At 43.2% G+C, this 22,440-nt stretch overlaps 1 protein-coding gene across 1 annotated transcript in view; it reads right to left on the bottom strand.

The window, feature by feature from the left end:
- Positions 1-22,440, bottom strand: part of LOC122804877 (aryl hydrocarbon receptor-like) — a 1,212,833-nt gene that overhangs the window by 904,890 nt on the left and 285,503 nt on the right. Inside the window, exon 2 of the mRNA XM_044075064.1 lies at positions 1,574-1,761. Within this exon, the coding sequence (XP_043930999.1) occupies positions 1,574-1,761 (188 nt within the window). The remainder of the gene's footprint in view (positions 1-1,573; positions 1,762-22,440) is intronic.

Below are 22,440 nucleotides of genomic sequence, written 5' to 3'. Positions count from 1 at the left end.
TGTCCACAACACTTATAAATACAAAAGAACTACACTTGATAAATGTGAATGCATCTGGAAATAGTTTTTGGAAGTTCAGTGTTTTTCCTGCTGAAACATTTGAAACAAATCGTTCACCAAAATATACAGTGAAGTTTCCACTGCTGAGGAATCTTTGAAATGTTATACAGTCCTAAAACAAACAAAACTGGGTATATGCAGGACATTAAAGGTTCACTGCAGATACATTCTGTGACTGCACACATTGCACATTCATTAGTTTTGCTGGCTAGAAATGACTGTGAACAAATGGGCACTGCCTAGCCTGCAGACTGTGAAATGACTGGCTGCAGAAAGTTTGAAAACCTGAAGACCTGAGCTTTAGTCTCCCAGGTCACAATCACTTACTCGCATACTGTACGTTCTCTCCAACTTGCTACTTTTAAAAGCTTCCACCCATGCTGCAGCTGTGAACAAGTTTAGGTATGTTCTGCTTCTCCTGGCTAAACAGATTCTTCCCTTTAGGGTAAAAGTAGTTGCCAGCTACCATGCACACACTCTGGCAGCTGCCCTTCAGACTATCAAATGGTACAGAGCAGCTGCTGATCTCATATTAATGACACCTCCTTTGTGTCATCCCTCGTAAAATGTAATCCAGTCTGTAAACAGCTTCTGAACTCACTGCTTTCAATCTCTCAGTATTCGCGGCATGTTCCCAGGGAGAACACAGGGGCATGCATATGAAGTCCCAGTTTAAAATTCACCTATGCAAGTACACTCACAATACATACATCTTTAAATGTAGCTGAAGTAAACAGTTTACTGCACACTGCATACTGTGTAGTTTTTGAACTTTTAAATATTCAAGTGGTCTGTGTGTTTCATAATACAGAAAATAACTCATTTGATAATCAGTTTGCTCAGTTCAAATGCATATGTTGGCTTAAACTTGGAAATGAAAATCTGGACAATAATGATGCTCATCATAAATTTGAAAGGGCTGATGAAAACAAGGAAGCAGCATCACTGCTTTCCAAACAGACAATACTAATGTACTCTCCAACTCTCCCTAATCAGTGTTCAAACACAAAGAAGGCATGTCAGTAGGACTGCCAGATTAAAAGTTAAAAAAAACAAGTGCTGCTTATGGCCTGCAGCTTTAAAGCTATGAGGGAAAATGTAGCAATAAAATGTACTATCGATTTCTATAAAACACCTGTGCTAAAATGCAAAATATAGGATGGCCTACCTCAACATGCAAACTTTTAGCCCAAATAAACAGATTTTAATTGTTTCATAATTTCTAAGATAACTCTTGAAACTTTGTTATACAACTTTCGATTTTGTTACAGCACTCAGTGAAGCTTTCTATCAAAATATAACTCACAAACATGTATTTAGCAACACATCACTTGCTTAAAACATTGCATGAAAAGGCTTTTAATATTTGTAAATCTGGTCCTCTACTGGATAGGGGAAAGTTGTTCAAGAACATCTTTACTTGCTTTTGAGTAGAGAAGACTCATGCCATTTTGCATTTTTACTACAGAAAGTCTGCAGTTACTTCTAGAGGAAAAGATTTAGCACTGCTTACCATTGAAGAAACTCTTGACTTTAAGGTATCCAACGCTGAGACGAAGTACAGAGAGTTTGTCCAGTCTGGAACGTACATCTTCAGAATAAGGCAGCAAACTTGTTAATTTATCCAGTTCAGCATTGAGTCGGTCACGGTGCCGCTTGGAAGGGTTGGATTTTGCTCCTTCAGGAGGTGGTGGCTTTGGGCTGTCGGTTTGCCAATGACAGGAAACAGGTACAGGAAAGAGGGGAAACAATAAAGAAAGAAAGAAAGGTACATAAAAATGAAAATGGCACCACATAAAATCAGACTGACAAATAACACCAGCAAAGAATGTAAACATTTATTACACATGATGCACATACTCCCACTGTTACATAAAATGTGCAGCAAATGCTTGGGAGAAGCTTCTGAAGCAAACAACGTCAAAAGGATTTTGCTGTCAAGTAGGTACAAGGGTATTAACACAATCATTCAACCTGCAATGCACAGACAAAGGACAGCCTAACCACAGTCAAAAACAAACTGACAGAATATATCCAGAGGGTCAGACAAATTCTAGTGTTGTAATCTGCAAAATGCAAAAGAAATAAATGAATGAAGGACTCCAAACAATTGTCCATACAACATATTAAAACAAATGTTAAAAAGGAAAGGCAATACTGACTACATGTTTTAGAAAATCTAGCATGCCATCTTACTTTGATGAAGTCTCTTACAGCATACGACACTTGCAAGGATGAATCACAAGCAAGGTGGCTACAAGAATAATTAAAAACAGAGCAAACAGTATTCCATTTTAGATGGGAAGGTACTGAAAATGGCAAGCAAATTCAGAAACTTGGCAACGCAGAATCCAAAGTAACAACTGTGCAAAAACATCCATTACACAGCCACTGCAAAAAAAAAAACTCAGAAGAGGTACGTCACAAGTTACAAGGACTTAGCTGGGTGAGTTTTGCAAGTTTCCAGTCAATTATGATAAAGGCAGATACCACTTAAAATGTAAAGGACTTTCTTATTTTGGGACTGAAGCTCCTCAGGTGCCGGCCTGCTGCATAACAATAGCTGGGTTTCTATCCAAAATCTGAACTTGGCTGTGTGTGTGTGTGTGTGTGTGTGTGTGTGTGTGTGTGTGTGTGTGTGTGTGTGTGTGTGTGTCTGCGCATGCATATATATAAAACACAATGCCGTTACTGTATATTCTTCTTACTGTTCAGGACATTAAACTCCAGAACTCTACCTTGCAAGGTACTACATTTATTGCTTATTTGCTCTGCAAAGTGCAATATAATTAATTCTCCTTTGCATGGTGGCAGACCAAAAGCTTTTAAGTCCCTCTCCTCCTGCATAGAGCTGGTTACCATTTGCAAAGCAAAGGTCGCAGTTTACCTAAATACACGTAATCCAAAAGTGAGGAACACAGAGCTGATGGATGAACTTTGGTCTGAATGTGAAAATTATGCCCTGCTCATACAGAGCTCTGAAATCATGATCACGTTGTGCATTTCATAAAAAACACTGACGTGAAAGTTACAAGTTTTATTATGCAAACTAAATGCAGGTCCACAAACCAGGATTGCAATCATGTTACAAAATGAGCAAAAGCAGCACTACTTTGGTTATGTCACAAAATTTAAAAAATGAATGCATAATCTCATTTTGGGGTGCCATTATTTTTTTCACTCTTGTGTGCCTGCAGCTGAACATCATCTGATCAGTGCTGATCCTATTGCATCTTTCTCTCATCTCACGTAATACCCCCAGTGTGAATGACTTGGCCCTATGGAGTTCTGAAGTGGAAATGTGAGGCGAAGAGCATCAGGCAGTGTTACATGAAGGCCTTCTCTTAAGCCCTACCTCCTTGTGTGATGATACTGTGAGGCTGGATAGACAATGATGCATGGCCTGTAAGGATCTATTCACTCTGGACCCCTATGGCAGCCCAGCCTCTTTGGCCATCCTGCAAGTCCAACCCAGCAACTGTTCCAAGCTCCAGCTTAATGAGTGGATCCATCTACACCATCATTCCCCCAATAGGTACTACTAGCCTCTGTGCCACTCCATCAATCATCCAAGCCACTAATGAACTCTGATCACCTGGCTATGGTAAAGGCCACTGGAGCAACTGAAGTGAGGCATTAACCTTAATTATTCTTGGTGTGAAGTACTGCCTGCTCAGATGGACATTAAAGCCATCACTTGCCTTTACTAAGCAAACAGTTAAGGGATTTCCATGGCATCCTTGGCAAATGACTGCTATGCAGTATGAGCAACACAGTGGATCTCCCCTGAAAACAGAGCATACACCTAGTGGGAATAACCCATCGACAAAGGTAACCCAAGAATAAATATATAGCACAGTACAAAATACTGTATGCCAAATCTGCCTGTGACATCAGATTCCTCACGGTGGCAGGAATGGTGCGACCTTCATAAAGGAGTTAAGCTGGTTACCAAGATGCAAACAAACAAATAAACAATGGTTTTAGACCCTTTAACCTAGTTTTCCAACAAGATGCATTTAGGCCTGTAATATGACATATCTGCAAAACTTTTGGGCCTCCCTCTCTGTTCGCCAAAGACAAATATAGTAGTGAAAAAAGAAGTTATGTACTCACCATAACGTTCCATGTTTGTAGTCCATCTCGCTCTTCATTCTTACATATGGGATCGGAGCCGATGCTCGGCTCCAACTCAGCCTATTTACAAGCTGGAAGTCTTCTAGTTGGCTCGTGGCTAGGTAGATATCCCATGGTGCACCAGTACAATCCCCAGATCTTGTTTGCTGCTAACTAGGAGAGATAATAACAAATATACAAAGGAAGCCAATACTAAAAGGTCACCATAAAAAAATTATAATAATAAGTTCTGTCTCCAGGTACTTCCAGGTTGGGGGTAGGAGGGTGGGTTCATAAGAATGAAGAGCGAGATGGACTACAAACATGAAACGTTATGGTGAGTACATAATTTCTTTATGTTCTGTAGTCCTATCTTGCCTTCATTCTTACATACGGGACAGCGTCCCTAGCGCCTTATTCTTGGGTGGCTCAACGAAAAATACTCAAAAGTACCTTAGAACCAAATGATGCTCTACCCCTAGAGGTTAAATCCAATTTGTAATGAGTGATAAAAGTGTGAGGGATAGCCCACGTTGCTGCTGCACAAATATTATCAAGTGGGACCCTGACTTGAAAGGCTGCAGAGATAGACTAAGATCTGGTAGAATGAGCCTTGACTTTAAAGGGTAAAGGTCTACCCTCAGAGTTGTAAATGTAAGTTATACAGCTAGAAATCCAATTAGAGAGTGTTACCTTGGAAACTGGTAGGCCTGACCTAGATTCGGAGAAGGAAATAAATAACTGGTCTGATTTCCTGATTTCCTTAGTTTGATGTACATAAAAATGTAATTGTCTATGGACGTTCAGCTGATGAAACCTGTAGTCAGCTGCGTTGGAATGATTTGGAAAGAACACCGGAAGTTCTATGGATTGATTTAAGGTGGCAGGGGAACAGACCTTGGGGACAAAGGAAGGATTAGTACGATACTAATAGATACGTACTGTCTTTGTGAAAATCAGGTAAGGGGGTTTCACAGACAAGGCTTGTAACTCGTGACACCCGTCTGGCTGACGTGATAGCCACCAGCAACAAAGTCTTTTAAGACAGGAATTTCAAAGGAGAAGAATGAGAAGGCTTGAAGGGCGGGGAAGTTAATTTGGATAACACAAAATTTAAATCCCATGAGGCAACAGGTTCTTGAAAGGGGGGGTCTCAACCAGGTGGCACCTTTAAGGAAAGTTCTGCACAGCCTATGTGACATCAGATTAGAATCTTGAAAGCCTAGATGAAAATTTGAAATTGCTGCTAACTGAACCCTGATAGTGGCAGCCGCAGATCCCTGATGAAAAAGCTCAGACAGGAATTCCAAAACCACTGGAATGGAGGCAGTGTAAGGGTCAACATTCATTCTCTCAGCCCAGATAGAGAGGCCAGTAAGGAGCAATGAGGATCAGTTTGCTTCCCAGCCATTGAGCTTTCTGAATAACCTTGGGAATGAGAGGAAAGGGAGGAAAGGCATAAAGGAGACCCAGGAGCCAATCATGAATGAGTGCGTCTCTCAGTGACTTCCCCGAATGGGAGATGAGGGAGAAGTAGCTGCTGCATTTGGCATTTATTGGGCTGGCAAAGAGATCGCAGCAAGGCTGTCCCCATCTGTGGAAAATCTGTTCCGCTATTGCCTGTTTCAGAGACCACTCGTGAGGCATCAGGATTGCCCAGCTGAGCTTGTCGGCTATCATGTCGGTTGTCCCTGGAATGTGCATTGCCACCAGAAAACGCTGGGAAGATATCACCCATTTCCAAACTCGCATGTCCTCTCGACAGAGTGGAATGATCTGGTTCCACCCTGTTTGTTGATATACCATACTACCGACATGTTGTTTGATTGTATTGCAATAGTCCCCAGAGGCAGAAGGTCGTGGAGTGCTTGCAATGCCAGGAGCACCGCCCTCATCTCTAGAACGTTGATATGCAGGTGAGCCTCGTGATCTTGCCATGTGCCTTGGACAGTCCTGCCTAGATAATGCCCCCCCCCCCACACCCAATCTGTGAGGCATCCGTGGTCACAGTGGCAATGGGTTGGTTGGGGACAAATGAAGTGTCCGTGGTTAACTGATTGGGTAGCGTCCACCAAAGGAGGTCCTTCTTGCACGATTCTGTCAGCAAAATGTGATGAGATAATGGTAGGTGCTGAAAAGACCACTGGGACGACAGGAGCCACTGAAGAATTCTCATGTGTAGCCTGGCTAGTGGCACTAGTAATATGGTGGAAGCCATGGCCCCTAGAAGCTGCAGAATAGTCTTGGCTTTGACCTTTCATAAGGGAAGAAGATGTCGAATTTGAAGAACTAGATTCTGTGCCCTTTCTGCAGGAAGACGAGCCAACATGTCGACTGTGTCTATCTCTGCGCCTATAAAAATCACAGATTGAGAGGGCAAAAGGCAGATTGTTTCCAATTTATAGAAATTCCCAGTTGGGCACAAAGCTGAATGGTAGTGTCCCTGGTCTGAAGAAGTAGATGCCTGGTGGGGGCAGTCAAGAGCCAGTTGTCCAGATACGGAAACACCTGGAATCCTCGACGTCTCAGGTGAGCTGTCACTACTTCCATACATTTGGTGAACACCCTGGGGGCTGTGGTGAGACCAAAGGGCAGATCATGAAACTGGTAATGACTGGCTCCCAGCTGGAAGCGTAGATGACTCCTCGATGCCCTGTCCATTTTTATGTGGTAGTAAGCATCTTGGAGATCTACTGAGCACATCCAATTGTCTTTCCCTAATAACGGGAATATAGACTGCAGTGTCACCATCCGGAACTTGTCCTTCTTTACTGGTTCGTTCAATCTGCTGAGGTCCAAGATGGGCCTCCAATCCCCTGTACGTTTTGGCACTAAAAAGAATCTGGAGTAAGTTCCGGATTCTATTTGGTCTTCTGGTACGGTTTCAATTACTCTTTTTAGCAGTAACTTGTTGACTTCCACAGTTGCCTGATCCCGGTGATTGGGTCAACATCCGGGATCCTCTTGGGAACAAAAGGTGGAAGAAAAAAGGTATGACATAACCTCTGGTAATAATTCTTTGTATCCACTTGTCTTTAGTGATACCCAGCCAGGCTTCTGGATACAAAGAAATGCGACCTCCGACCGGCCCCAGAGAAGCACAGTCAGGCCCCACATCAGGAGCGCTGGTAAGGCCGGCCCCGAAAGGAGTCGCGACCTCCCTGGTTTTGTGGACCGCCCCTGCCTCTAGGGTGACATCTACCATTTCCTTCTCCTCTGCCTCTGATGGAGGAGTCATCCTGTGCATCCTGAAAAAACCTCTGGGACGACTTCCTGAACCACATCTTACCGCCCCTCTGACCCTTAGGGTATGGTCTAGAGAGAACAGTAAAACGTACTCCCACAGCAGAGAGTGTTTTTCCTTCTTGCTCACACCGGGTGAGAGTGTCCTTTAACTTGGGTCCAAACAATGAGGAACCGTTGAAGGGGGTGTTGGTAAAGGTAGACTTGAACGGTTCCACAAAGTTAACACAAATGCATCCAAGAATGACTCCTTAGGGAAATTCCTGAACCCGCTGTTGTACTCACTCCATTGGCTGCATACGAAATAAGCCACATGGAAGAGTTGATGACAGAGTTCAAGGTGGACAACTGGGCAGACACCTTGTCAGGGATTCCCTCAGTACATGTACCTTGTAGAGAATCTCTTAACTCTTTAAGGAGATCTCTCTGAAGCCTCGTGAAGTAAGTAAGGTAGTTCAGTGATCTAAGGGTAAATGCCGCTGAAGAAAAGATACGGTTCCCATATCTGTCCATCGTTCGAGAGTCCTTATTTGGCAGATGAACAAAAGAAGAAGTCTTAGCTAGCTCCTTCTTAGTGGCCGCCGCCACCACCATGGCATCTACGGGAACACCTTTAGACAAAAATCCTTTTCTTAGGGTGCAGAAAGAAACTTATTCCATCTCCTGGGGACTGGCTCCACGGCATCAGGAGTATCTCACACCTTTCGACTAACTAGATCCACCAGTTCGTCGAAGGGTGGAGACACCCAAGAGGTTGAGGGTTGAGACCCGAAAGCCTTCAGGTACACTAACTCCTCATCAGAAGGGGTGACAGTGGGCCAGCTGCACCTCTGTTTAAGGATTTCTAGGATGTCTACGAAGGAGACATAATCAGAGGATGACTTTGGGGACCCTTCTGACTCCCCGAGGTCAGTGTCAGAGGTCAGAGACTCATCCTGGGAATCTACATGCTTCCTCTTACATGTCCTCTTCTGTGGAGGCTCCTCGGAAGGATATTCCGGGGAGGTCACAGAAGAGTGGAGCCACCAGCCAATGGCTCCTGAGGCTTAGGATCTCTGCTGTCCATGGAGAGAGTAGGAGCTGAGACAGAAGTAGGTGCCTTAGGGGGAAGAGTGTCAGTACCCCTGGTAGGAGCTGATGATCGGGACAGCTCCGAGATAGACATAGGATCCGAACTCACCCTCACTGATGCACTGAGAGGAAGACTCGGAACCGAAGAAGTTCGGCTCCAAGCATCCTCGTCGGGGCCAACCGGGGAGCTTCGGCCACTAGACACTACAGACGGCGCCGAGAGTGTCGGAGCAGAACTCATCTCAGAAACAGCCACAGGGGGAGCTGGAGCCGAGGGTTCCAACAGTGGTACCAAACACTCCGGCTCCGAAAGACCAGTATGGCTTGGAGAAGGAATGATCGAAGAGGGCTTAACGTACTGAAGTGGCTCTGGAACTGACTGGGTCAGCGCCAACAACAATTTAAGTAAAGCAGATGACTTCAACAGTCTCAGCACTTCCCTCTCCACATCTTCTTCCGATAAACTCCTGGAAAACCTGGATGACAAAGTAGGAGAGCAGGATCTCTGCAATATCGGAGACTTCAATATAGGGGAAACCAGTACAGTATCTATAGACCGGCTCCGTGAAATGGTCTTAGCGGTCGGATCCGAAATACTTGGAACCGTCAATGCAATCACAGTACTGCTCTCAATCGGCACCGAGCTATGTGGAGCCAATAAGACAGTGGACTTATCCGATTCAGTGATTTTAAGAGGTGGCTCTGAGACACCAGCTGGTGCCGGGGAGGGCCTCTTAGAGGACACAGACTTTTCCTTTTTAGATCCCTGAGATCTAGAAGAAGAGGAAGAGCTAGCCAGATCTTCCTCAAAGGAAGGTTTAAGAAGACCTTTTAGGACGAGCTTATTTTTTCTTTCTTGCAACACCCTAGCACTGAAACAGTGGCAAAATAAGCAAGTTTCCTGTAAATGGATGGCCCCAGACAGTAAACGCAGTTACTGTGGCCATCCGTTATGGACATCTTCTGTGAGCATTTAAAACATTTCTTAAAGCCAGGCGGCTTATGATCCTTACTTTCTTTAGACATTCTCACAGAGATGGGCACACACACACAGAAAGAAGAAAAGGGAGAGGACTAGGTCCTCTAACTTAAACGGGCCTAGCCCTGCAGGAAAGAGAAAGACACCACAAGGACTAGGTCCGCTAACTTAAACGGGCCTAGCCCAGGCAGGAAGGGAAACGGAAAACAACTAGGTCTTCTAACTAAAACAGACCTACTTAAGTTACAATAAGCAGGGAAGTCACACACACAAACAGGAATACAGTGTAAACTTTCAATTTACTCAATAAGGAAACAGAGCCTCGTTCTGTCAACAGCACTAATCAAAGAAGCAAGTGGAAACCTTAAAGAAACTCAGACTGAAGAAACAAAACAGAACCTCATTCTGTTAACGACGCTAACAATTTAGCTAGCGGGAATCGGCCAAAAACTTAGACTTATGCCTAAGAAAAACACACACAGCCTAACTGAGTGCAAAAAGCGCCTACAAATATTAATGGTATTAATAACACGAAAACCAGCACACAGGATACCAATACAATGAAGCCAAAAGGCCAATTTACCAAAAGATTTCACACAATGGTGCAATTTTAAAAGTAACTATACTAAACTATGCTAACTGTGACTAACAATTATAATATAACAGTTTAGACTAGAAAGTACAAAAAATTTTGAATAAATTCAAAAACTTAGCCAGAGCCAAAGAGAAGCACAACCAAACTCGTCCATGCGGCAAACGAGAGCTGGGGATTGTACTGGTGCACCATGGGATACTTACCTACTCACGAGCCAACTAGAAGAATTCCAGCTTGTAAACAGGCCGAGTCGGAGCCGAGGATTGGCTCCCATCCCATATGTAAGAATGAAGGCGAGATAGAACTACAGAACATCAAATTCTAACAGCAATGCTTATACTGCAAGCAAACATGCAGGAGTGTGCTTTGTTCCAGCCAGTAGACACAACTGTCCAGTGAGTACCACTGGTAGCAGCCATTAAGGAACATCTATAGAAGGGAGCTTTAAGTTACTAGGAAAACTTTTTCATCAAGTTTGATGCATGGTGCATTCCAGCAAGGATCTCCTTTACTGCATAAGTCATAAATAGCTGCAAACATCACCTCAGATGCCTACTCTATATTATCTATGGTAAAACACACTGACAGAATTTCTAAAGTATAGATTGCTTGGTCAATCTAAGAACAGTCTTTTGTGCATGTTGCAGGAAAGGTCATGTGTGCAGATGTATGTGTCACTTAAATCACTTATTTAAGGTAATACATTATACAAACCTTTGAAGGTGTTCAAAAAGGATAAAGGATGGATAATTCTGTCTTGTTGAAAACTATCTTAAGACACTCCACAAGTCATGGTGCTGACCATATTTTCCAGCTGACAAGAAGACACAGAGTTCTCTCCAAGTTCTCCAGCTGACATGAAGTCATGGAACTCCCAAAATTCTGCAGCTGACATGAAGTCACAGAATTCACCAAGTTCTGCAGCTGATATGAAGACATGAAATTATGGAGCTCACTAAGTTCTTCAGGCTGATATGAATTTATAGGGTTCACAGAGTTCTGCAGCTGAAGTGGTAGCCATGCAAAAGGCAATCTTTCATTAAAGCACAGCTCACCTTCTTTTGAACTCCTTAAGTGTTGTCATCAAACTCAGCTGGCTGTCGAGATACAAAGGTTTAATGCACCGAAGACAGCTTATTTAAAAAAAAAGAAAGTTTGCACCACTACCTCATCTTCCTGATCAGCCATGGTTACTTCTGTTTTGGTATGTATGTCTAACCACTTTTATTAATGGCACATGATTGAATGGTCCCAAAATACTTTGGAACTATTAAATCAAGAAATCAAGAAATGCCTAGTTGAAATTTTGCTCACTGTCTTTTATCCCCAAGTCACTGTTATACTCAAACAGTATCAGCAACAGTTCAGTAATCCTATAGTAGCTACAGAGGTAAGACAGACCCACAATCATTGTGACACAGCTTTTGTACCTTACAGTTTTGACTGACAGTAATATACCAATGTGTGCGCGCGCGTGTGTGTGTGTCTGTGTGTGTGTGTGTGTGTGTGTGTGTGTGTGTGTGTGTGTGTGTGTGTGTGTGTGTGTGTGTGTGTGTGTGTGTGTGTGCGTGTGTGTATGCACGCGTGTGTGTTTTGCAGATATACTACTAAATCTATTGTAAGTACATTCCCTATTCTTGGCATGTAGCTGTTAAGGTCTCTTATCAGACGCCACTACAAATATAATATGTAGTGCAATTAGCTGGTGTTTGGCAATAGAAATACAACCGAAGATAACCACAGTATTAATGTAACTGACGCTATCAGTATAAAAAAATCTTAAAGAGTTCTAAACTAGTTGCTATCACAACTAAACGGAATTATACATGACCCAATAACTTAACTGACTTTAAAACATTGAAAAGTTAAAACAGTTAATTACTGTAAATCTAATAAAATACTTTGCCGAATAACAGAGACACGGAGCAAGAAAGAAACAGCATGTATGATAACATGCTCTGTTCACTGCTTTAAAGCCTTATTTGTAAAAGATCTTGCCCTTCAAGTAGCACAATATAAACTAAACCACCCTGCAAGTTACCAAAGCTGCTTATGGAACACTATTATTACTACCTGCTGCAAGCCATGGAAGTGAGTCACTTCCCCTCTGAAGGTAAGGCCTAAGGGCTATTTTAAAGGCGGATGCTCTACTTCCTTTTAATGAGCTACTACACCCAAGAACAACTACAAGTACGTTTTAGAGCACTAAGAGAGCAGGCATGTTTTACTGCTAATGCAAAAGAAGTGCTTTACCCTCCTACCAGTTTTTTTTTTTTGATTTGTAATTCTTTGCCACACTACAATCTCCCATACACAATACAGGCAATCTATCAAAGGTTGTTAAATTTTTCACTTTTGGTGGCACAAAGTGTATCAATGTGTACATGTGTGTACATTTAGCTCACACTACAGAAATCTGTAGCTCAGTAGACCCTCTAGGTAGCATTTCATTAAAGTTCCCACTCAGAACTCATGCAAACAGGTAGCCTGCCTGTCTACTGAAGGTACAGGGTTTTACATTGCAAGCCTGAGTACATCTCACACCATAATGTGAAAACAGTGGCACAGCTGAGCACCTGAGAAAAGGACGGAATCCTTAAAATTTCCTTTAAGGTTAGAACCAGAGTAAGCAAGGACACCGATACAAATTTTAAAATATATTCATTTCAAACTAGAAGTGTAACAGATCAGATACATGTAAAGTACTTAACGTAAATGTAACCATTTAGAGTTCCTATCACAAATGCAAGAACCAAAACTGTGAGGCAGAAACTCTGACGAACAAGAGTTATTGCATCCCCTAAACTGCAAATTTCAGAATTGAGTCCTACACTACTAAAGCACTACTCCAGTAATTATTTATGTATGTCCGAGATCATTGTGCCTCAAACGAGGGGGGATAAGTTGAGATACAGCAACCTATGACTCAGCACATACTCATTAACAGTCTCAACATTCCTGGGGTCACAAGTATGACCATTAAAATTACAGCAGATCTCCGTTTCTTACATGCAAGGTTCCTGCTTTATAAAAAGCATCATCTCCAGTCCATGCTGATTTTCCACCCAATACAAAAAATCTTACCTGGGTACTTAACAACTGAAATACACTTAACTAGAGGCTTTGTTACAGAGGAAGCCTCAGCAGTGATACATATCTACAAAGCTGACATTCCCTTCTTAGTCAAAACCATCTCAGTCATTTACATGCAATATTATATAGATTGGTTAGTTAGAGAAGGGCTGCTGAGGACTCCCTATATGTATTTCCTTGTACTCAGTGATCAAACTATTGACTTCCATCCTACATTCTGTGCAATGTGCCAGTTGTCTTCAACTGTCAACTACAATCCTTCTAAGCGGTCTCCTCTTCCAGTTCATTCCACTCAAAGTCCCTAACTTAACTCGCTTTCTCTTCCCTAAATCCATTATGCTGTACAGCTGTGTTCTACTTGCTAAAACACAATCTGACCTGCACACTGTACGCAACTAAATTATTTAAGTTGCAGAGTAAAGTTCCTTGGACTGACCCATAAGTCTCAGAATTTGTGAGTTGCTCTGCACTGATTAAAGCCATCAGTTTTTATTCTCACCATACCTCTTTCCTAATTCCCCTATGAAGCACACACAGAGTAAAGTGTGCAACAGCACTTCAGTTACAAGGTTTTCTAAAAACCTGCTGTTGTCACAAGTAGTCAGTTCCATTCTCAGGGTTCTTCCACCAGGTGACTTATGACGCTATTGATTAATCATAATAAAGCTATATGGAAGATCCCTCCCCCACACGCACAAAAACACACATACTTATAAGTAGCCACATTTACCTACTGCCATTCAAGTACACATCTCATCAGTTGTTTTACTGTCATTAGTTCATTTCCAGAGTCTCTTACTGTATCAAGTAATGAAATTGCAGCAGGCTGTGCTTTACTGGGCTACTGCACTGTTACATTACTATGCCTGCAACAATACCTCTGAACCAGCAGACACTGAAAACAGGAACAAAGGCCTTGAAAAGTATGGGCATCCAACCAAAAAATGTGGACATTTAATTAGCATAAAATCTGAAAACCAAATACACATCTATTCCTGTTTACAGTAGGAATGTGGGATACTACTGAGAAACACATTTAAAAACAGAGAGTGACAAAAATGATGGGAACATATAAGCAATGTGTGTCCTTTCTTTAAATTATTGCTACCATTAGAATGTTGGTCATGTAGTATGCTTTTTCTGTATATCAGACAGCTTCAAAAATCACACGTGATGAGAGGGATTCAGAAAATTATCTGAAGAGGTAAATCAAACCTGAAAATAGGAACATTATCTCCAAAAATAAGGACATCCCATGCTGGGATAAATCAGGCTAGAAAATAGGAGTGCTCCTCCAAAATAGGGATAGTTGAGATACCTGCTACAAGTGATTCTCGATCTGTATACAGACGGCCAAAGAGAAATGCAAATCTGATACCAGTCCATTAAACCTAAGCATTTACACCACCAGTATAACACACATTTGAAATCAAACATGTGGCAAGAACCCATTATAAACATGGTAGTCAAAGCCTTATATAAGTGGTAGCAGGGGGGGGGGGGGTTTACAATGCGTGATGTTAATCATACTGTTAAATGCACTAACTATATGAAAAAGTCAATGCTCTCAGATAGACTGCATTGTCACCAGTAAGTAAACATATTAATCAAAAATCTACCTTTGCCATCTTCCTTGCAAAAGTGACTGCATGTTTTACCAGTGCCTTACTAACTGCTACATAGCCATGACCACATGCATTTTGTTTTAAAACCAAATTCAGTCTAGATGGCCTACATAGTAGTAATCCAGTCACATACTGTTCCGATTACCTAGCTTTACAGCTTGGATCTGGCAAAAATTATGCTAACAAGTGACTCAAGGTGACAGAAAAATAGTCCAGCAGAAATGCTTTGTATACGTTTTACTAAATATATATATATATATATATATATTCATATATACACGCATATATATATATATACATATATATATATATATATATATATATATATATATATATACATATATAGATATATATATATATATATATATATATATATATATATATATATATATATATATATACATATATACATATATATATATATATATATATATATATATATATATAAAATGTGTAAAATGATCAAGTTAGAAGTTAGATTAAATGTATGGAGGCTCCTAAGAGATTTAAGAGGACAAAAAATAATGCACAAGAAACAATGAAAACACAAACGAAATGGTAGGCAAAGAATCTGGAGAAGAAAGCAGACAAAAAAACTAAATTATTCAGACGTACAGAAAAGCTGTGTATGGGATTACACGCATATGAGCACATATATAAGCAGAAGGATGTGAAGCAGACAGCAATATACCATAACAGATCATGAGCACAGATTAGTAAGAAGAAGAAAAGAAGCAAAACTAGGGAGACTATGCTAGAGCTACATTACATACAACAACAATTTAGGGATGACTGTAGAGAACTGGCAACCAAAAGAAAGAAACCATGTACTGCTGAGTTCAGAAAACACACCAATGCACAACAGCTACTGTAGGTCTAAAATTTGAGCCATATAACAAGGATGAATAACAGTGAACACCCTATATAGCAAGCTTCTCCATGAACCCCCACAGCATTAAAATATAAACTCTCTTGTCGCATCTTAATGGGCATATGATCCCTACGTTATAGGGGTAACCTCCAGGTTCTCATCTTTGGGGGTCATGTCACATTCTAACAATCATGAGCAATGCAAGACCCAGCAGTGCTATACCAATACAAAAAAACTGGAGAAGAGACTGTACCCAGAGAATTACAAGGAAAGTATTCCATGAACAGGCAGAGTATGGAAAAGTCCCATTTGTTGCATGAAACTACACAGTCTACATTAATCCATATTGCTACAGCTAACTCATTAAAGTAATGCAGCTCCTATATAGTTATCCCCTTTGGGAAAAAACATGTATCCGTGAATTACCATATAGGTGGCAGTACACTAAACACCGAAAGTTTGATAAGAGACTTAGGGACACAGGTGGACAGTGGTCTCACCTTCGATAACCACATCGCCACAACAGTCAGGAAATCCTTCTATGTGGCACACCTCATCACTAAGAGCTTTTCATCCAGAAAAAAGGAGGTCATTGTCCCACTGTACTCATCCCTCATTAGACCCATTATAGAATACAATGCCCCGTTTGGTATGTACCTCTCAAGACATCTGCAATAACTGGAAAGGCCACAGAAATACCTCACTAAAAGAATCACAGGCCTAAAGCAGATGCCCTACGCTGACCGCCTTAAAAAACTCCAGCTATACTATGTCGCATATCGTCTACTCAGAGGCGATCTTTGCTTAACATACAAGGCCATGTCAAACCCAGAGCTGTTGGACATGCTACACGTAAAGAAATCCAAATCCCTCAGAGCCACACGCTCCAAGGATCTAAACCTTGTCATCACACTAAACAAAACATGCTGGAGGGATAGGTTCCTGACCCAGAGACTCCCCAGACTCTGGAATAGATTGCCCATACATGTCAAGCAGAGTGCCTCTTTGGACCTCTTCAAAAGGAAACTTGACGATTGGATGGGAGAAAGGAAATTCACCCCGGGGATCACGTCAGTCGCCCTGCTAGACAGAGGTCCAGGGAAGTAAATAGTGTGGGAAGAAATAGCCAGGGAATTGTTATGGCTAGGCTTGTATAGGCCCTAGGGCTGATAGCCTAGTACCAACCTATGAACCTATGAGTTAGGACAACATGCATCTCATGGCAACAGCAGTTGAGTACCTATTACATTTGCCCTGCTGTCCTTCCCAGAATGAACTGGGCTGCCCTTTCTATACCAAACAGGTAATCTGCACAAATTAAGAACATCAGTTTTCTGGTATAGAGTCACAAAGGAGATGCAGCAGCAAAAATAACGAGCAATGCTGTCTACTATGAAACAAAGGGAAAACAAAAGAAAAGCACTGTTAACAGGAAAATCAACCAAGCATTCACTGATTAGCTGCTACAATAAAGGTCTTACTGCAGGAATCCAGTGACATTAAGCATGAGGTATAAACTATAAACCAAATACATAATTTCAGGGTTCTTGGAACCACCTTCCTGTTGCTTTTACTTTCTTCTTGCACATTACACTTCTAATTTAAAACCTAAGATACTGATTTACCCTTACTAACAATGTTATAGAGCAAACAATGCTTTTTTTCTTGTAAAGACAAACTTCAGCAGATCATTTGTGATGTTTCTGCACTGTTAAAATCGAGTCGGGTGGCAACCAAGTTCATGCTGCACTGCCAATTAAGAAAATCGGCAAAAGCAAGGAGATTTATAGTAATGTACTTACCATGACTTGGCATCTGTGTGATCTGTAGTCACCATTCATCATGTTAGGGTCTTGGATCCGAGCCAGCATACTCAGAACACAGCTTAGCTCAAGCTCCCCCCCCATAATGCTCTGCTACCCTACACTCCCTCAGATCGAGTTTGCATAAGGAAGGAAGACAGACAAAATATTTAAACAAAACAGAACCTCCAAATCCAACCAATCTTCCAGGAAGGGGGCTGGAGGTTGGGATTGTGATGAATGGTGACTACAGATAACACAGATGCCAAGTTATGTTAAGTACATAACTATAAATCTGATGTTATCTAGTCACCATTCCTCACATTAGGGTCAGAGTCCCCAGCTACCTAAATCCTGGGAGGTCTCAAGGAAGGTCATGCTGAAGAACCATTGCGCCAAATGAAGCCCTTCCTCTGGAAATCAAATCCAACTTATAGTGGGAAATAAACGTGTGAGGAGAAGACCACGTTGCTGCTGCACAAATGTCATCTAAAGATTGACGATCTGCAAAGGCAGTGGAAGTAGAAACTGCCCTAGTAGAATGAGCCCTCACTGGTGTAGCTAAGGTAATACCTTCTGAAGAATAACTGAAAGAAATACACTGCGAAATCCAACGGGAAACTGTGACTTTCAAAATACCCCTGCCCCTTCTATTTAAAGAGAAGGCAACAAATAATTGGTCTGAACGCCTAAATTCTCGCATTCTATGTAAATAAAAGTGAAGTTGATGATGAACATCCATTGTGTGCAGAATATATTCCCCTTTATTGGAACAGTTAGGGAGAAATACTGGTAGATGAATACACTGAGATTCGCTGGTAAGTCCACTTTAGGCATGAAGGATGGATCAGGTTTTACAGACACCCTGTCCTTGTGGAAAATTAAGCAGGGTGGCTTGACAGTAAGAGCTTGCAATTCCAAAACTCTCTTTGCCAAAGTTATTGTCACTAAAAAGACAGTCTTCCAGGACATAAATTTAATATCACATGAAGCTGCTGGTTCAAAGGGTGGTTTTGTCAAGCCTGCAGGACCAAAGTCAAATCCCATGGGGGAGAAGGGTTTTTAACAGGAGGCCATAACAGAAACCCCCCCTTTTAAAAAGGCCTTACAGAGGCGTGCAGAAAAGGCAGAATCACTGCCAAGGTGAAAATTCAAAATTGCTGCCAACTGTATCTTGATAGTGGAAAAACTTGCTCCTTCCTTAAAGAGAGAGGTCAAAAAGAGAAGTATTTTGGGAAACAGGGGGGGAGAAGGGGTCTAAATTTTTATTCTTCACCCAAACTGAAAATCTCTTTCATTTACTGGAGTAAACTTTCCTAGTAGAAGACCTCTGGGAAGCAAGAATAATCTCCTTTATGGGTGAAGCTAGCCTGGACTTAGCCAAAATCACTGGAAGTGGACATACCACGCTATCAGATGTATGGTCTGAAGATTCGGGAGAGGTAGGAGAGGAGGATGAGGTAGCAGATCCGGAACTGGATCGAGCACCCAGGGTGGACACCTCAAATGAGACCGTAGGAGGGGGAACCACACCTGTCGAGGCCAAAAGGGGGTAATGAGGATCAGTTGACTCTTGAGGCATCTGGCTTTCTGAAGTACTCTGGGAATTAGAGGCAATGGAGGAAAGGCATACAGGAGACCTGGAGGTCAATCGTGGGTGAGCGCGTCCCTGGGGGATTCCCCCTCTGGGGGGATCAATGCAAATAAGTTGTTGCATTTGTGGTTGAGAGGAGATGCAAACAGATTGCAGCTCGGATAACCCCACTGACGGAAGATCTGTTGCGCCAACACTGGATTCAGGGACCACTCGTGAGGAGTCAATATAGCCCTGCTCAATTTGTCCGGCAACACATTGGATGCTCTGGAAATATGTGCTGCAATGAGAATGCACCCCGTGGCCATCGCCCACTCCCAAACCCTCATGGCCTCATGACACAGCAGATAAGAACATGTGCCCCCTTGCTTGTATACATACCACACAACAGCCATGATGTTGTTGTCTGACAGAACTGCAATCGTACCGTGAGGAAGGCATTCTTGAAAGGTTTGCAATGATAAAAGGACTGTCCTCATCTCCAGAATGTCGATGTGCAGTTTGGTCTCTGAGGGCAACCATGTCCCTGGGATCGTCTGTCCCTGGAAATGCCCCCCCACCCCAGGAGGGAAGTGTCTGAGGTGACTGTCACCACAGGAGTAGGAGGAACAAAAGACCTGCCTGTTAGAAGATCCGGAGAACGGATCCACCACGAAAGATGCTTGTGACACACCGGGGTGAGCTGAATAGGAAAGGAAAGGGGATGCTGCCACGCTGACCACTGAACTGCAAGGGTCCACTGAAGAACCCTCATATGGTACCGAGCCATTGGAACCAAATAAATGGCAGCCGCCATCTATCCTAGAACCCTAAGAATGAGTGAGGCTGGAGAACAGGTTAGCTCCAGCAAGGTTCGAACTTGGTCGCGAATAAGCGACACCCTTCGAGGGGGTAAGGCTGCGATTTGAGAGGTGGTATCCAACAGAGTGCCTATGAATTCCAGTTTTTGGGTTGGAATCAAAGAGGATTTGACCATGTTCACTGTGATACCCAGTCGATGGAACAGGGAGAGTACGGAGTGAATATTGTCTAATAGTTGATTCTTTGTGGGGCCATCAGAAGCCAATCATCCAAACAGGGAAAAACTTGGATTCCCTGCAGCCAGAGATAAGCTGCTACCACCACCATGCATTTGGTGAACACCTGGGGGCTGAGGTGAGACCAAAGAGCAGGGCCCGGAACTGGAAATGATCGACTCCCAAGTGAAAGCAGAGAAACCTCCTGGACCGTCGATCCATTTTTACATGGTAGTATGCATCCTGGAGGTCTACTGAGCACATCCAGTCATTGTTGTGCAAGAGAGGCACAATCAACTGCACAGTGACCATCCAAAACTTCAGCTTCTGCACGAACTGGTTCATGTGACTGAGATCCAAAATAGGATGTAGATCCCCTGTTTTCTTTGGAACTAAAAAGAAGTGGGAATAAGTTCCACATCTTCTCTGTCCTGCGTGGACCTGGTGGATGGCTCTTTTTTGAAGAAGGCTTATAACCTCCTGTTGGGCTGCCTCTTCCTGATTGGGTGGCACATCCACAAGAGGACTGAATTTTGGGGGAATTTCCAAAACAGGAATGTAATAACCCCTGGATATAATTGCTAGCACCCACTGATCATTTGTAATACTTGCCCAGGCTAGTGGGTTCAGCAATAACTGACTCCCAACTGCCTCCAGGGACGGGCAGTCGGGAAACACCTCAGGGACACTGTAAATGTTTCTCAGAGAAGGGCTCCCTGGAACCTTGATTTTGCGGGTCTCCTCTGCCCCTGGGGTGATGTCTACCATTGAAACCTCTTCCCTGTCCCCTGGAAGAGGAATCCTCCTGAACATCTTGAAAGGGAGACTGTGCTTTGCTGAACCACATTTTCTTACTCCCCTTCTGGGTCTTGGAAAAGGACCTCTGAGAGGAAGAAAACCTGATCCCAACGGCCGACAAGGTCTTCCTTTCCTGTTCACTGTGAGTCAAAGTCTCTGTCACAGTGGGACCAAAGAGTGTGGAACCATCAAAGGGGGCGTTAACAAAAGACATCTTGAAGGCCTCTGCAAACCCACTCAAACAGAGCCATGCATGATGCCTAATTGCAATACCTGAGCCCACCACCTGTGAGGACCCTTCCGTAGCACTGGAAATTAGTCTCAGGGATGAATTCACAAGTGAATGAAGGGATGACAGCTTTGGAGAAACTGCCTTGAATTCCTCCTCAGACATGGACCCAGAGAGGGAAGAAGATAGTTCCTTTATCAAATCCCCTCTGGAGATGGGTGAAATGCGCAAGACAATTTAGTGCTAACAGGCTAAAGGCAGCTGAGGTGAACACCTGCTTTCCAAATCTAGCCACAGCCCTCGATTCACGATTGGGTGGATGGACAGAAGAACTCTGCTCTGCAATTCCTTTTTGGTGGCAGTGGCCACCACAATAGCATCAACCAGGACCTCTTTGGACCAAAAGGTTCTATCTGATGGAGGGCTTAGAAACTTGTCCCCTTTCTTGGGCAGTGGCTCCACAGTATCTGTCTCCTTCCAAGCCCTGCTGGCCACAAGATCAATGAGAGGATCAATGGGGGGGGGCGGCACCCAGGAGGTAGATGTCCCCATACCAAAAGCCTCCAGAAATATGGCTTCCTCCGAGGATAGGGTCTGGGTAGACCAACCGCCTTTGGCCTTGAGGATCTCAAGTATGTCTCCAAAGGAGACGTCCTCCAGCAGAGATCTTGGGGACCCGTACCCCTCATCAGCATCCATATCCTCGGTAAGAGACTCCATAGGGGAGTCAAGATGTCTCCTCTTACAGGTCCTCTTCCTGGGAGCTTCCTCTGCCGGGAGAGGCAGGGAAGACACAGAAGAGGAGGGGACCCCTGTGTGGAGGACATCCCCCTGGAGGCTAAGTCGGACGGGCTGACCAGAAGCAAGATGAGACAAGACGCTCAGTCACTGGTGCTGGGTAGGATGACCATGCACGGAAGAGGCAGCTCTGACAGCAGAGAAAGATCTTTTGGCAGCCTGGAAAACAGAAGGACTACAAGAGGTTCCATCCTCCTTTCCTGCCGATAAAACCCTAGTGGAAGAGAGGGTGGACCCCCTCACCACTCCACCGGAAGATCTCGGATCTGAAACTGCCCTGGCTACAGCCGGATCCGAAGACCTAGGATCCGACAGCCTGGGGCGCTTGGTCAGGGTCTCCTCAACAGAAAGCTTCTTTCTAGCCCCAGAAGGGCTCGCCTTAGCCAGGGAACCAGTGACCAATGGGCCTCCTTTAACCAAGAGCTTATTACAATGGTCGACCAAAGCCCTTAGGTTGAAAGTGGCACAAATGCCGCATTCCACCTTGAGGTGGTCGACGTCAAGACAGTAATAGCACTCCTCGTGTGAGTCGGAAATAGGCATTTTCCGC

Source organism: Protopterus annectens, chromosome 6.part0 (genome assembly GCF_019279795.1).
Source record: "Protopterus annectens isolate FY-2018-M chromosome 6.part0, PAN1.0, whole genome shotgun sequence".
In the NCBI taxonomy this organism is placed as follows: Eukaryota; Metazoa; Chordata; order Ceratodontiformes; family Protopteridae; genus Protopterus; species Protopterus annectens.
Note: the sequence above shows the minus strand (reverse complement) of the source record. Positions and strands in the feature narration are given on the sequence as shown.